Here is a 15,561-nt window from a genome sequence, read left to right on the forward strand (position 1 = left end):
CTCAAAATTGCCCAAGAGATGAAACAAATGAGCTAAAATTACGTAAGTCCCGACATTAAAAGCCCTCACTGCCTCCAGCGATTTCGCTTATGCAGACTTAGGGTTGCACCCGCAACGGCGCTTCTATGGGCAAAGGTCCTCTTCTGCGGAATACACACAGCCTAGCACTAGGCGCATCTGCAGAAGGGCACCGCACCTGCGAGCCCGCTTTTGCGGCTAGCCTCTCGCACTTGCGACTTGCCCACATGGCCCACGTCCGCGCCTGCGATCCCTCATCGTATAAGCGAGTCCGCTTCTGCGGACACGCTGACCCCCTCCCCATTTCGCTTATGCGAATGAGACGCTGACCCCTTCCCCTTCCAGATGCCAGCCACCAATAGCTCTTCGCTAAAGGACAATCAAGCTCTGCCAACCCTCTGAATCCTATACAGGGACTCTCGTCACCTCGTGTGTGTGTATCCCTTACCATTAGACAATTAAATGGAATTCCTCTAGCATGCTTTGACTCAACCACAACGCATAAGTACTCGTCACCTCACATATACGTTGTACCCGCACATTAAATCATGTAATAAATAGACAATTAAATCCTACTCCCTCAAGTCAAGGTTAACCACGACACTTACCTCGCTTTGCAACCAAATTTAAGGTTCCAATAAACCTTTACCTCGTGAATTTGTGTCCGAAATTCTCAAATCTAGTCATAAACAATTCAATATACTTAATATAAATCGTAGGAATTAATTACATATGAATTTACTAATTTTCCGGATTAAAATCTGAAATTCATCTCAAAAATCAATAGTAGAGCCCACATCTCGAATCTCGAAAAAACTTACAAAATTCGAACACCCGTTCCGAGATGAGTCCAACCATACAAAAATTATCAAATTCCGATGTCAAATGGACATTCGAATCTTAAATTTTCATTTTTGGAAAGTTTTACAAAAATTTCAATTTCTTCAATCTAAATTTGAATATAGACATGGATTTATGAAATATAATCACTTTTGGTTATAGAACACTTACCCAATTCAAAGTCGTGAAAAATAACTTTGAAATTGCCTAAATTCGAGACTCAAAACTCAATAATGAGTAAAAATGGTTAACTTCCGATTTTATGGGTTTTGTCGAGGCTTTTCGCATCTGCGGACACTTGACCGCATCTGCGATTCTGCTTTTGCGGAAATTGGGTCGCTTTTGCGGACTGGGTCACTTATGCGGACAAGAGTCCGTTTCTCCGGACAAGAGTCCGCTTCTGCGGACTCGCTTCTGCGAAGAAGCGTCCGCTTCTGTGCAAGGCTGCCCCTTCCCCCTTTTCTCGCTTCTACGATGCGTGGGCCGCTTCTGCGGTCGCTCTTCTACGACACCCCGTCCGCTTCTGCGAGGCATGGCTCGCTTCTGCGAGCTCGCATCTGCGGCCCAAAATTCGCACGTGTGATTACACGAGAAGGCTAAAATTTCAGATTTTTCCTTAAATCCAAATTTTGATCTATTAATCATCCGGAATCCACCCGAGACCCCCGGGACCTCAACAAAATAGACCAACAAGTCCTAAAATATCATACGAACTCAGTTGAAACCTCAAATCATATCAAACAACGCTAAAACCACGAATCATATCCTAATTCAAGCTTAAGGAACTTAAGAATTTTTAACTTCTACATTCTATGCCGAAACCTATTAAATCAAGTCCGATTGACCTCAAATTTTTTACACAAGTCATACATGACATAACGGACCTATTAAAATTTCTAGAATCAGATTCTGACCCCGATATCAAAAATTCAAATCCGTGGTCAAATTTTGGAAATCTTTAGCCTTTAAATTTTTTGTTTCCGTTAAATGGCCATAACTTGAGCTAGGGACCTCCAAATTAAATTTTGGGTATACGTCCAAGTCGCAAATCACGATACGGACCTACTGAAACTGTCAAAACACTAATCCGGGTCTGTTTGCTCAAAATGTTGACCGACGTCAACTCAATTGAGTTTTGAAGCTCTATTTCATATTTTAATCCATTTTTCACATAAAAACTTTGCGGAAAATTATACGGACTATGCACGCAAGTTGAAAAATGATGGATAGTGCTTTTCGAGGTTTTAGAACACAGTAATGAATGTTTAAATTAAAGATGATATTTTTGGTCATCACAATTATTGAAATTGAATTACTTTTATTTGTCGCTATATTTTTTGTCTAGATTATTATTTTCAGGAACGAAATTTTAGTTGTTACACCAAGTATACAAAATTTACGACCTGCTAAATTGACTGAAAAAAGCCTCCCTAGGCAATAATGTCAATAAAATAACAATTCTCGAATGTTTATGGAAATGGTCCACAACTTTGGAAAGATGCACAAGCTCGGGATGTTACTTGCAAATATGGACAAAAGCACTTTCTGAATACTTAATTCTCTTATTATCAATTATCATCATTATCAAAATTCCTATCATCAACATTATTAATACAACTTAATAGTATATATGTGTAATGAATTTTGGATAGGTTGACTTGTTGTTTGTCCCTTGAAGTGGAGACTGTAGATACTATGAGTTGGAAATGCTGGAAATATTTCTTATTTCCATATTATTCGCTCGAAACACAAGTATCATACAAGATAATAATACCTTAACCTGCGTCATTACAGATCCCAATAAACAAAAATTCAACTTCGTTCTTTGTCTTTTCTTTTTTCTCTTAATTAAGCAGTTGATTTTTTATTTTATTTTTTTGGAAAATCATCTTTCTATGCCATGATACTTTGCCTATTGAACTTATATATGCAGTAAAGTCGGTTGAAATCTAAACTACAAGTACATTAATAATATAATTTGGAAAATATATTTACCTACTTAATCACCATTAGAAATGAGACCATTTTAGGAGAAAAGAAAGAGTGAAGTTACAATCTTTACCTTCTAATGATTTCTACAAAGTTGAATGAAACTGAAATCAAGATTTGATTTCGGAAAAAGAATGCAGAATAAATAATTCGAGCATTTGAAGTAGATCTTTAGCGGCACACCTTTATTTAAAAGGACAATCTAGTGCACTTATTTCTAGTTATGTACGATGTTGTTAGTCGAATAGTTTTACCCTCTATCCTTTAGTGCCCCTATTATTAGCATCTTTAATTTGATTACTTTTGCAATAGGGTTTGAATTTTCAAGTGGAAATGTTCATGTTTGAAACATGATACTACTTAGAAAAAATCAAATTCAATAACTGGACGGCTTTAAAAGTCTAAATGTATTTGTCGTTTGTATGAACAAGATTAATGGACAAAACTAAAGCATAGTCGAGTAATTTGTCAATATGTAAGAATATTGAGAGGGGATGCTCAAGTGTTGCCAGACTGTCTGTCAATATGTAAGAATATCTTAATTAGTTTTGCCTTACTACTACCTCTAATTACCTTGTATTAATAGGTTAATTAAAGTCAACACTTAGATGTGTCCTTATATATCTAATTATTCTCATTTGAGACGTTGGAATTGACTTTGGTGCCCCAAAAGCAGCATAAATAGCGAGTTTAAGAAAGTTATATAGTAATAAATAAAGAGAAGAAGACAAGTTAATAGCCCAACGTTTTCTCTCTTCCATATGGACAACAGCAGAAAATTTGGAAGTGATGAAAAGATAGAGACAATTGATCTTTCCTTGAAGCTTGATCATGAAGAGCTATCAAATGAAGTCAATTCATCAAGAGAATTGTCACAATTTGATGCAAAAATACAAAGTAAAGAAAAAGAATTTGGAAAGAACTCGAAAAGAGAAGAGGTACACATTCAATCACTTGCAATATTTTCTTATAAGCTTCTTATATTGTTCTTGACTACGTACGAGGACTAATTAAAGTTTGTTCTTTTGTAGTATCAGTTCTCGGTGTTACAAAAGGAGATGAACATGATGAAAGAGGAGAACAAGGTACTAAGGGAGGCAGTAGAGCAAACAATGAAAGATTATTATGACTTACAAAAGAAATTCTCAAATACTCAACAAAACAATGGCAAGAAGGTAAACTTAGCTACCTGCATGAATTATAAAAGAAAACGAATGCGTTAAGGCGTAACGGCTCATATTATATGCCCTTGCTTCTTGCCTTATATATCTTTTACTACTAAGAAACTAATCTAAGTAGAAATCCTTCTTTCTCAAAATCAATTTTTTCCCTATTTGTTTTAGTGAAATAAGGGGCGCTAACGAGCTAGCTTGTCAAATGAATATTCAGGGATCTCTGTTGTTCATAGATAGATGATCTTGAAACAATACTGATTTGGCTATAATTCAAGCGTAATTTGTTGTATATAAAGTTAACCAAATTATGAAGGGTTTGTTTTATTTTCTGTTCTTTTCGATTGTAGGATCCTAAAGATTTGCTTTCACTTCATGGAACTTACTGTATTGATTTTGATATGAATAAGAGGACAGATTCACCAGCATCACAAGAAAATGATATTGGAGATGGTGAATTAGGGTTGTCTTTGACACTATTAAGTAGTGGTAGCAATGCAAGCAAAGTAGAAGCAGATGAAGAAAGAAAAGAGAAACAAGAAGATGCCACAACCACTGGATATTTGCCAATACAAAGTAGTAATAATTCACATGGAAGCAACTTTGGAGGAATTACAAGTCAAGTGATGAATTCTCCTCCAAATAGAAAAGCTAGGGTTTCAATCCGGGCAAAATGTGAAGCTGCCACAGTAAGTTGAATTGTACCAACATATATAACTTAATTGTCGAATTTAACTTATATAAAGTGACAATGAAAATAATTTTTTGTTGTCTCTGTGTATTTTATAGTGAATAACCTCCCTTCCCTTGTTTTTGGAGTTACTAGTTCCATTTTTCTTTTTCTTTTTCTTTTTTGTGGACACAATTACCTCTTGTTATCATTTATCTGACCTGATAGTCAGTACTGTCAAAATTCTTTTACAATGTCAATATATAGAATTTAATTCTTTTTGGAATAACATAAAAAAATGCAGAAGTAATAATTAAAAAAAATCATATTTTTCAGATGAATGATGGCTGCCATTGGAGGAAATATGGTCAAAAAATTGCTAAAGGAAATCCTTGTCCTAGAGCTTATTATCGTTGCACTGTGGCTCCTGGATGCCCAGTAAGAAAGCAGGTTAGCAAATAAATTCTTGACTTAATTTTTGGAATTATATATGGCACTTTATTCGAGGTCAGCGTTCCCCGATCAAACTAATTTATATATATGTAAAAGGAAAAATACAGATAGAATTGAATATATAGTATTTAGAAACCATGTTACTTATTAAGCCTTTTGATTAGGTGCAAAGATGTGTGGAGGACATGTCAATATTGATCACAACATATGAAGGAACACATAACCATCCACTTCCTGTGGCAATGGCATCAACAGCAGGTTCCTTCACTTTGGTGGATTCAAGCATTAATCCTCTTCTTTCTAATGGAACTTCCAACTTATTAAACCAAACATTTTTCCCTTCCCCATATCATATTATCAACTCTTCTTCATCTCCTTATACTTCCAATCTGAGAAACAATCTTTATAACCATGAACAATATCCCATTGTTAATTCTTTTTCAAACACTTCATTATCTGAAGCAGCTCAATTGGGCAATTCTTGGTTTCCCAAACCAAGCAATTATGAAAGGAATACAATTGGCAATAATATTTTTACTGCTTATAAGCTAGCTGATATTATTCATAATGAGATGGGACCACAATTTGAGGGAAATAACAATAATTATATGTAATTATGGCTAATATTTTGGCTAATGGAGTCCATCTCACGTAAGCATAAGTATCTTTGCAAAGTGTAGACTTTGTTGGCAATATTCTTTGGGACCCAAAAATATTGTATTGTGTGGTGGACATCATTTGCACAAGTTGTATCTCTTCTTTTACACCTAAGAGACCAAGACTTTTTTGCCTATAAAAGGGAAGGCCATTAGTTCATTTTAGACACACCAACAAGACTTGACTCTTCATTTCTTGTTTTTTCATTTCTTCCTTTATTAAGAGTGTTTTGTATGAGAGTTGAGTATTGGGAAGCACTTGTGTGAACCATTTCTTTGGAGTGATCTTGTGAGGTTATTCTCTTAGGGTATTTGGGATTAATTAGAGTATTTACTCTAATTTTGTACTCTCTTTTGTATTCTTATTGGTATAGTAAAATTATTCTTCTCCGCTTATGGACGTAGGTCACACTGACCGAACCACGTTAAATTTGTGTCTTCTTTATATTCTTTAATTGCTGTTGTTATCAACTTTCATTGTCTTTGTTATTGTCGTTATACCGTTGTTTGGCTAAATTCCGTACTACCCGAGTTCCCGATCCTAATAAACTGGTATCAGAGCCGGTCTAACCGGGTTTGGTTCCGTAGCCAATATGACTTTAACAAAGACTTATGTTGAGAAATTTGATCGAAGTTGTCACGACCCAAATTAACCTTCCGTAAGGTGTCGTGATAGCACCTAGTCTTTGCAACTAGGTAAGCCTAATATTACGAAAAATATAAAGAAAAACACAATATTTTAAAGATAAATAACATATTGTGAATAGCCAAGAGTAGTACCACTCGGAATATACAAAATAATTCCCCAAGACCCGGAATATCACTAAGTCACAAGCTGCTATAATCTATGTTGCTCTACACAAAAGTCTGAAGATAATAAAGAAAGTCTCTAGGCGAGGGAGTAGAAGGGAACTCCGAGGATCTGCGGAGCAGAAGTACCTTGAAGTCTCCTAGAATCAGCAGCACGCACTAACCCCGAGGCTGATAGCTTGCACCTGGATCTGCACACGAAAATATGTGCAGGAAAGGGCATGAGTACACCACAATGGTACCTAGTAAGTGCCAAACCTAACCTCGGTCGAGTAGTGACGAAGTCAGGTCAAGGCCCTACTGGAGTAAATATAATAAATTAAACAGTAAAAGATATAAGTAAAATTTACGGTAACACAGTTAAAGAAATTCTCGAAAATTTAACAATTAAGGGAGTACTTGGCTCAGAACAAGGTAAACACAGTGGAGAATCTCCCGGGATACCGTCCCGTAGTTCCAAATGAATATGCAGTACAGGGGGATCTCCCGAAATATGTCCGTAGTCCCAAAGTAAATATGCAATGCTGGGGAATCTCTCGAAATACGTCCGTAGTCATAAAGTAAATATGCAGTATAGGGGGATCTCCCGGAGTACGTCCGTAGTCCCAAAGTAAATATGCAGTGCTGGGGGATCTCCCAGAATACGTCCGTAGTCCCAAAGTAAATATGCAGTACAGGGGAATCTCCCGGAATACGTCCGTAGTCCCAAGACAGGGGGATCTCCCGGAATACGTCCGTAGTCCCAATTTAAATATGCAACACAAGATGAAATGGCAGGTATGATATCGGAGTTATACAGTTTATACTGAACACATATAAAGAAAGTAGGAACTTAACTAAGCATGGCGTACAGAATGTCAAATAGGCAGTTAAAATACGTAAGCATGCTTCTTTAGTCTAAGTTTAACAATTAAACGTATTAGTGCAATTTAATAACAAAAAAAAACAGTTTATGATTTAGAAAGGAAAAAATGGAATTTTTGCAATAATAGCCCCTGTACGTACTCGTCACCTCACGTACACGACGTCCACACATCAATTATTATCAAACATCTTAAAGGAAAGTCCCCAATACAAGGTTATGCAAGCCACTTATCTCGAGCCGCTCAAATCAACTCGATATCACGTTCTTGCCACGAGTATCCGACTCCAAATGGCCCGAATCTATTCAAATTAATTTCATAATGTAAATATAACTACAAGTAACTAATTTAGCTAATTAATTCGAAGCTAAAGCGTGAAATCAGGGAAAACGCCAAAAAAGTCTCCCCGGGACCACGTCTCGGAATCGGGTAAAAATTATAAATTTTGAACACCCATTCACTCACGAGTCTAACCATATCAAATTTACTAAAATGCGACACCAAATGGTCCTCCAAATCCTCAAATCAAACTTCCAAATCCCTAGCCTCCAACTTCCAATTTTTCACCTTAAATACACACTAACTAGGTGAGAAAATACATGGTAAAGCAAGATTATTGATAAAAAATAAGCACAAGGGACTTACCTCAAGAAATGCCTCGAAAATGCCCTCAAATATCGCCCTAAACATAGTTTGCAAAGTCAAAAATGACAAAAATCGCGAAGCCCTTCGGTTTTAACCACTGCCCAGGTATTTTCGCACATGCGGAACCTGGGCTCGCACCTACGGGTGCGCTTGTGTGAAAAAAGTGCGCATCTGCACAATTCACTTGCCCCCCTCTGCCTTCACACCTGCGACTAAAGGGCCGCACCTGCGCGTGCGCGCCTGCGGAAATCCCCTCCGCTTCTGCCTAACTTGCGCACTTGCAAACAGTCTTGCGCATATGCGGGCATCACAGATGCGTCCTTTTCCCACGCACCTGCGACCCCAGACCAATCCACCCAACTTCGCTTCTGCGCCAATTTTCTCGCACCTGCGGGCAGCCTTGCGCAGGTGCGATTGTAGCAGAACCAGCAAAAACACCAGATATTTCCTAAGTCCAAATTCATTCCGTTAAGCATCCGAAACACACCCAAGTCCCCCGGGACCTCAACCAAACCTACAAACCAATCTTATAACACCATACAAACTTAGTCGAGCCTTCAAACCATATCAAACAACACCAAAATCATGAATTAAGCACGGATTCAAACCTAAGAATTTAAAATTTTCCAAATTCTACAAACGACGCCGAACCACATCAAATCTAGTCCGAATGACCTCAAATTTTACATATAGGTCACAAATGACACTACAAACCTACAGCCACCTTCGGAATTTCATTCCGAGCTCGATATCAAAATTTTCACTATCGGACGAAATCGTCGAAAAACTAACTTTCGCCAATTCAAGCCTAAATCTACTACATACCTCCAAAACACATTTCGGATGCGTTCCCAACCCCAAAATCACTCAACGGAGCTAACGGAGTCCACGGAATTCCATTCCGGATCTGTCTTCACAAAGTTCCGACTACGATCCAAACTCCAAGGCTTAAACTCACAACTAGGGACTAAGTGTCCCAAAACTCTCTGAATTCCATAACCAATCACTCCGGCAAGTCTCAATAGCGGAAACAAACGTGGGGAAAATAGTTATTAGGGGATCGGGGCTCAAATTCTCAAAACGACCGGCCGGGTCGTTACATCCTCCCCCTCTTAAAACAATCATTCGTCCTCAAACGAGTATAAAGACATACCTGAAACTGTGAAAATATGAGGGTACTGGCTGTGCATATCGTGCTCGGTCTCCCAAGTCGCCTCCTCGACCGGATGACCCCTCCACTGGACCTTTACTGAAGCAATATTCTTTGACCTGAGCTTTCTGACCTGCCTGTCCAAAATGGCTACTGGCTCCTCAACATAAGATAGATCTTTGTCCAATTGGACTGAGCTGAAATCCAATACATGAGTCGGATCACCGTGATACTTCCGGAGCATTGACACGTGGAATACCAGGTGAACTCCTGCTAGGCTGGGAGGCAAGGCAAGCTCATAAGCAACCTCTCCAACTCGCCGCAATATCTCAAAAGGATCAATGAACCTCGGGCTCAACTTGCCCTTCTTCTCGAACCTCAGGACGTCCTTCATAGGAGATACTCGAAGCAATACCCGCTCACCAACCATACATGCCAAATCACGAACCTTCCGGTCTACATAACTCTTCTGCCTGGACTGGGCTGTGCGAAGTCTCTCCTGAATCACCTTCACCTTATCCAGGGCATCCTGGACCAAGTCGGTACCCAATAATCGGGCCTCGCCCGGATCAAACCATCCCATTGAGGACCGGCACTGCCTACCATAAAAGCCTCACACAGTGCTATCTGAATGCTGGACTGGTAACTGTTGTTGGTCCCATGATCCTCCAAACTCCATTACACAGGCATAAAGCATATCCTCAAGAATCTGAATCATGCGCTCGAACTGCCCGTCCGTCTGAGGGTGAAAGGCTGTGCTCAGCTCCACCCTAGTACACAACTCCTGCTGCACGGCTCTCCAAAACCGTGATGTGAACTGTGTACCTCTGTCTGAAATGATGGATACTGGAATACCATGAAGGAGGACAATATCTCTGATATAAATCTCAGCCAATCTCTCAAAAGAATAAGTGGTCAACACTGGAATAAATTGAGCTGACTTGGTCAGCCGATCCACGATCACCCAAATAGTATCGAACCTTCTCAAAGTCCATGGAAGTCCAACTACAAAGTCCATGGTGATCCGCTCCCACTTCCACTCTAGGATCTCTAACCTCTGAAGTAATCCATCCGGCCTCTGGTGCTCATATTTGACCTGCTAACATTTGAGACACTTGGCCACAAACCCAACTATATCCTTCTTCATCCTCCTCCACCAGTAGTGCTGTCTCAAATCCTGATACATCTTCGCGGCACCAGGATGAATAGAGTACCGCGAGCTGTGGGCCTCCTCGAGAATCAACTCCCGAAGTCCATCTACATTGGGCACACAGATCTGGCCCTGCATCCTCATCACACCGTCATCACCAATAGTCATATCTCTAGCATCACCTCGCCGAACCCTATCCTGTAGAACTAGAAGATGAGGATCATCATACTGGCGCTCCCTGATACGGTCATAAAGAGAAGACCGAGCAACCACACAAGCTAATACCCGGCTAGGCTCTGAAATATCAAATCTCACGAACTGGTTGGCTAAGGCCTAAACATCCAAGGCTAAGGGCCTCTCAGCTGCCGGAAGATATGCCAAACTCCCCAAACTCTCTGCCCGGCGACTCAAGGCGTCGGCCACTACATTGGACTTCCCCAGGTGGTATAATATAGTGATATCATAGTCTTTAAGTAGCTCCAACCACCTCCGCTGATGCAAATTAAGGTCCTTCTGCCTGGACAAGTACTGCAAACTCCGGTGGTCAGTGTAAATCTCACAGGGAACACTGTACAAATAATAACGCCAGATCTTCAGGGCGTGAACAATAGCTGCTAACTCGAGATCATGAACCGGATAATTCTTCTCATGCACCTTTAACTTTCTAGATGCGTAGGCAATCACCTTACCGTCCTGCATCAATACCGCTCCAAGTCCAATCCTCAAGGCATCATAATAGACAGTGTAGGACCCTGAACCTGTAGGCAATACTAATACTGGGGTTGTAGTCAAAGTTGTCTTGAGCTTCTGAAAGCTCTCCTCACACTCCTCTGTCCACCTGAATGGAGCACCCTTCTGGGTCAGCCTGGTCATAGGTGCTTCAATGGATGAAAATCCCTCTACAAAGCGACGGTAATATCCCGCCAAACCAAGAAAACTTCGGATCTCTATAGATGAGGACGGCATGGGCCAACTCTGCACTGCTTCAATCTTCTTCAGATCTACCTTGATCCCATCACAAGACACTATGTGGCCCAAGAATGCCACTGAATCAAGCCAGAATTCACACTTAGAAAATTTTGCATACAATTTCTTCTCCCTCAAAGTCTGAAGCACGGTCCTCAGGTGTTTCTCATGATCTTCCCGAGACCGGGAATATACCAGGATATCATCAATAAACACAATGACGAAGGAATCAAGATAAGGCCGGAACACACTGTGCATCAAATGCATAAAGGTTGCTGGGGCATTGGTCAGCCCAAATAACATGACAAGAAACTCATAGTGACCATATCTGGTCTTGAAAGCAGTCTTTAGGATGTCCGGCTCCCGAATCTTCAACTGCTGATAGCCAGAACACAAGTCAATCTTGGAAACCACCCTGGCACCCTATAACTGATCAAATAAATCATTGATGCGAGGCAAAGGATACTTGTTCTTCATTGTAACCTTGTTCAACTACCGATAATCAATACACATACACATAGAACCATCCTTCTTCTTCATAAATAAGACCGGAGCACCCCAAGGTGATACACTGGGCATGATAAAACCCTTATCAAGCAACTCCTGCAACTGCTCCTTCAACTCAGGAGGAGCCATACGGTAAGGAGGAATATATATGGGCTAAGTGCCCGACAACAAATCAATGCCGAATTTAATATCTCTGTCGCGCGACATGCCCGGAAGATCAGCTGGAAACACATCTGGAAAGTCCCTTACTACTGGAACTGACTCAACTGTAGGGGTATCAATACTGACATCTCTCACATAGGCCAAATACGCATCACACCCCTGCTCAACCATTCGCTGAGCCCTAAGAAATGAAATGACCATGCGGGGAGTATACTCTAAGGTACCTATCCATTCTAATCTCAGCAAATCTGGTATAGCCAGCGTCACGGTCTTAGCGTGACAATCAAGAATAGCATAATGGGGCGACAACCAGTCCATGCCCAAGATAACATCAAAATCTACCATACTGAGTAATAACAAATTGGCTCTAGTCTCAAAACCACTAAGAGCAATCAAACATGACCGATACACGCGGTCCACAACGAGAGAATCTCCCACGGGAGTAGATACATAAATAGGGGAACTCAAAGAATCCTGAGATATCCCCAAATATGGAGCAAAATAAGAAGACACATATGAATACGTAGAGCCTGGGTCAAATAATACGGATGCATCCCTATGACAGACAGGGACGATACCTGTGATGACAAAAATCTGAAGCAACGACCTCTGAATGGGTTGGAAGGGCATAGTACTTGGCCTGGCCTCCCTCTCTAGGGTGACCTCGACCTCCCCGACCTCTGCCTCGAGCTGGCTAAGGAGGTGGGGTGGCAGCTAGTGCTGGAAGAATGGCCGGAGGACCTGGTAGAGCACGTGGAGGATCATAAGTCTGTGAGGGTGCACCCTTCCTAGCCCTGGGGCAATCTCTAACTAGGTGACGAGTGTCACCACACTCAAAACAACTTCTCGGAGGACGCGACGACTGAGACTGACTCGGACTTGGCCTGCTGGACTGGCCGGTAATAGCACCTCGAGTAGGAGGCATACTGGATACTGGCGGTACATAATAGGGCTCCCGAGGTCTAGGAGGAGCTGGAACACCACTGGCAGCTGGAAGAGCTGAATGAATAGGGCGACTCACAAAACCCCTACCATAGCATGCTGTCGATGCATGAGCTCCTGAATAATGACCAGTCTCTCGAGACCTCTTGGCCTCTCTCTCCTCTCTGTCCCGGGAAAACATGCCCTCCACTCTCCTGGCAATGCTCACTGCCTGCTAATAAGTGATGTCCATCTACAACTCCCTGGCCATACTGATCCGGATACTGGGGTGGAGTCCCTCAATGAAGCGACGAACCCTCTCTCTGACCATAGCAACCAGAGCCGGTGCATGGCGAGCTAACTCACTGAAACAGACTGCATACTCCAACATAGTCATAGCACTCTGATGCAACTGCTCAAACTCTGCACGCCAAGCATCCCTGAGGCTCTGAGGAACATATTCACACAAGAACATCTCTGAAAATTGAGTCCAAGTGAGTGAGGCTGCCTCATCCGGACTACTCAGCTCATAGGCACGCCACCACTGATATGCCGCTTCCCTCAGCTAAAAAGCGGTGAAAGAAACCCCCACTCGTCTCCACAATGCCCATAGTGCAGAGAATACGATGACACTCCTCAAGAAAACCCAGAGCATCATCTAAAGCTAGTCCGCTGAAAGTAGGTGGGTGGTACTTCTTGTACCTCTCAAGTCTGAGCTGCTCTGCCTCAGAAGCAGCTACCCTAGTATCATGCTGAACCGGAGCCACTGGGGGCATAAGAATATACTCTGGGCCTGATAAACTTGGACCCTCTATTTAGGAGTGCGGGCTGCGGGAGTCTGTGCCCCTCCCTCGGCCTGAGATGTAGCGGGAGCTATCGAAAATAGTCCAGCCAGAGCCAGAGTGATGAGCATGCTCAAGAACTGAGCTAAAGTCTCCTGGAGGGCTGGAGTAGCAATAGGGATCTCCGGTGCTGGCCCTCCCGCTGGAGCTGCTGGGGGCTCCTCTCACGTAGCTCTAGCAGGTGCTCGGGCTACACCGCGTGGTTGTCCTCTACCCCGACCCCGGCCTCTGGCGGCTCTGGCAAGGGGCTCGGTGCCTGATCGTCGGTCCTCCCGGTACGGGTCCTCACCATCTGTGCGAAAGAATAGAATTGAATCTTAGATTTTTTTTTTGATGTCAATAACTCGCACGACAAGGAAATCAAAGAAGTATGATTGTTCTTAACAGTTACATAGCCTCCCGAAGATAAGTACGAACGTCTCCGCACCGATCCGCGAGACTCTAATAAACTGGCTTGTGACTCGTGACTCCTATGAACCTAGTGCTCTGATACCAACTTGTCACGACCCAAATTAACCCTCCGTAAGGTGTCGTGATGGCACCTAGTCTTTATGACTAGGTAAGCCTAATATAACAAAAAATATAAAGAAAAACACAACATTTTAAAGATAAATAACATATTGTGAATAGCCAAGAGTAGTACCACTCAGCATATACAAAATAATTCCCCAAGACCCGGAATATCACCAAGTCACAAGCTGCTATAATCTATGTAGCTCTATACAAAAGTCTGAAGATAATAAAGAAAGTCTCTAGGCGATAGAGTAGAAGGGAACTCCGAGGATCTGCGGACGCAAGAAGAAGTACCTTGAAGTCTCCTAGATTCAGCAGCACGCACTAACCCCGGGGCTGATAGCTCGCACCTGGATCTGCACACGAAAATATGTGCAGGAAAGGGCATGAGTACACCACAATGGTACCCAGTAAGTGCCAAGCCTAACCTCGGTCGAGTAGTGACGAGGTTAGGTCAAGGCCCTACCGGAGTAAATATAATAAATTAAACAGTAAAGGATATAAGTAAAATTTACGGTAACACAGTTAAAGAAATTCTCAAAAATTTAACAGTTAAGGGAGTCCTCGGCTTAGAATAAGGTAAACACAGTGGGGAATCTCCCGTGATACCGTCCTATAGTTCCAAATGAATATGCAATACAGGGGGATCTCCCGGAATACGTCTGTAGTCCCAAAGTAAAAATGCAGTACAGGGGGATCTCCCGGAATACATCCGTAGTCCCAAAGTAAATATGTAGTACATGGGGATCTCTCGGAATATATCCGTAGTCCCAAAATAAATATGCAGTACAGGAGGGATCTCCCAGAATACGTTTGTAGTCCCAATTTAAATATGTAACGCAAGATGAAATGGAAGGTATGTCATCGAGTTATACAGTTTATACTGAACACATATAAGGAAAGTAGGGACTTAACTAAGCATGGCGCACAGAATGTCAAATAGGTAGTTAAAACACGTAAGCATGCTTCTCTAGTGTAAGTTTAACAATTAAACGTATTAGTGCAATTTAATAAGAAAAAAACAGTTTATGATTTAGAAAGGAAAATACGGGATTTTTGCAATAATAGCCCGTGTACGTATTCGTCACCTCACATACACGGTGCCCACACATCAATTAATATCAAACATCTTAAAGGAAAGTCCCCAACACAAGGTTAGGCAGGCCACTTACCTCGAACCACTCAAATCAACTCGATATCACGTTCTTGCCATGAGTATCCGACTCCAAATGGC

At 41.6% G+C, this 15,561-nt stretch overlaps 1 protein-coding gene across 2 annotated transcripts; it reads left to right on the forward strand.

Moving 5' to 3' along the window:
* The first annotated feature begins 3,577 nt into the window (after positions 1-3,577).
* On the forward strand, positions 3,578-6,187 carry LOC107810589 (putative WRKY transcription factor 9). 2 transcript variants are annotated; one of them, XM_016635375.2, is made up of 5 exons: positions 3,578-3,785; positions 3,879-4,022; positions 4,370-4,708; positions 5,026-5,139; positions 5,307-6,187. In XM_016635375.2, exons 1-5 carry the CDS (start codon positions 3,609-3,611, stop codon positions 5,754-5,756), a joined length of 1,224 nt encoding a protein of 407 aa, XP_016490861.1. In that variant the 5' UTR covers positions 3,578-3,608; the 3' UTR covers positions 5,757-6,187. The 2 variants fall into 2 exon arrangements, with proteins under 2 accessions (XP_016490861.1, XP_016490863.1); XM_016635377.2 differs by having other exon boundaries at positions 4,430-4,708.
* Positions 6,188-15,561: the final 9,374 nt, after the last annotated feature.

The sequence above is a fragment of the Nicotiana tabacum genome, chromosome 2 (genome assembly GCF_000715075.1).
Source record: "Nicotiana tabacum cultivar K326 chromosome 2, ASM71507v2, whole genome shotgun sequence".
In the NCBI taxonomy this organism is placed as follows: domain Eukaryota; kingdom Viridiplantae; phylum Streptophyta; class Magnoliopsida; order Solanales; family Solanaceae; genus Nicotiana; species Nicotiana tabacum.

Excerpts from the sequence above, each read along its gene's own strand:
- LOC107810589 (XM_016635375.2), top strand. The coding sequence starts at position 3,609 with ATGGACAACAGCAGAAAATTTGGAAGTGATGAAAAGATAGAGACAATT. Across the intron at positions 3,786-3,878 it reads AGAACTCGAAAAGAGAAGAG|TATCAGTTCTCGGTGTTACA; the intron begins GTACACATTCAA and ends GTTCTTTTGTAG. Across the intron at positions 4,023-4,369 it reads AACAAAACAATGGCAAGAAG|GATCCTAAAGATTTGCTTTC; the intron begins GTAAACTTAGCT and ends TTTCGATTGTAG.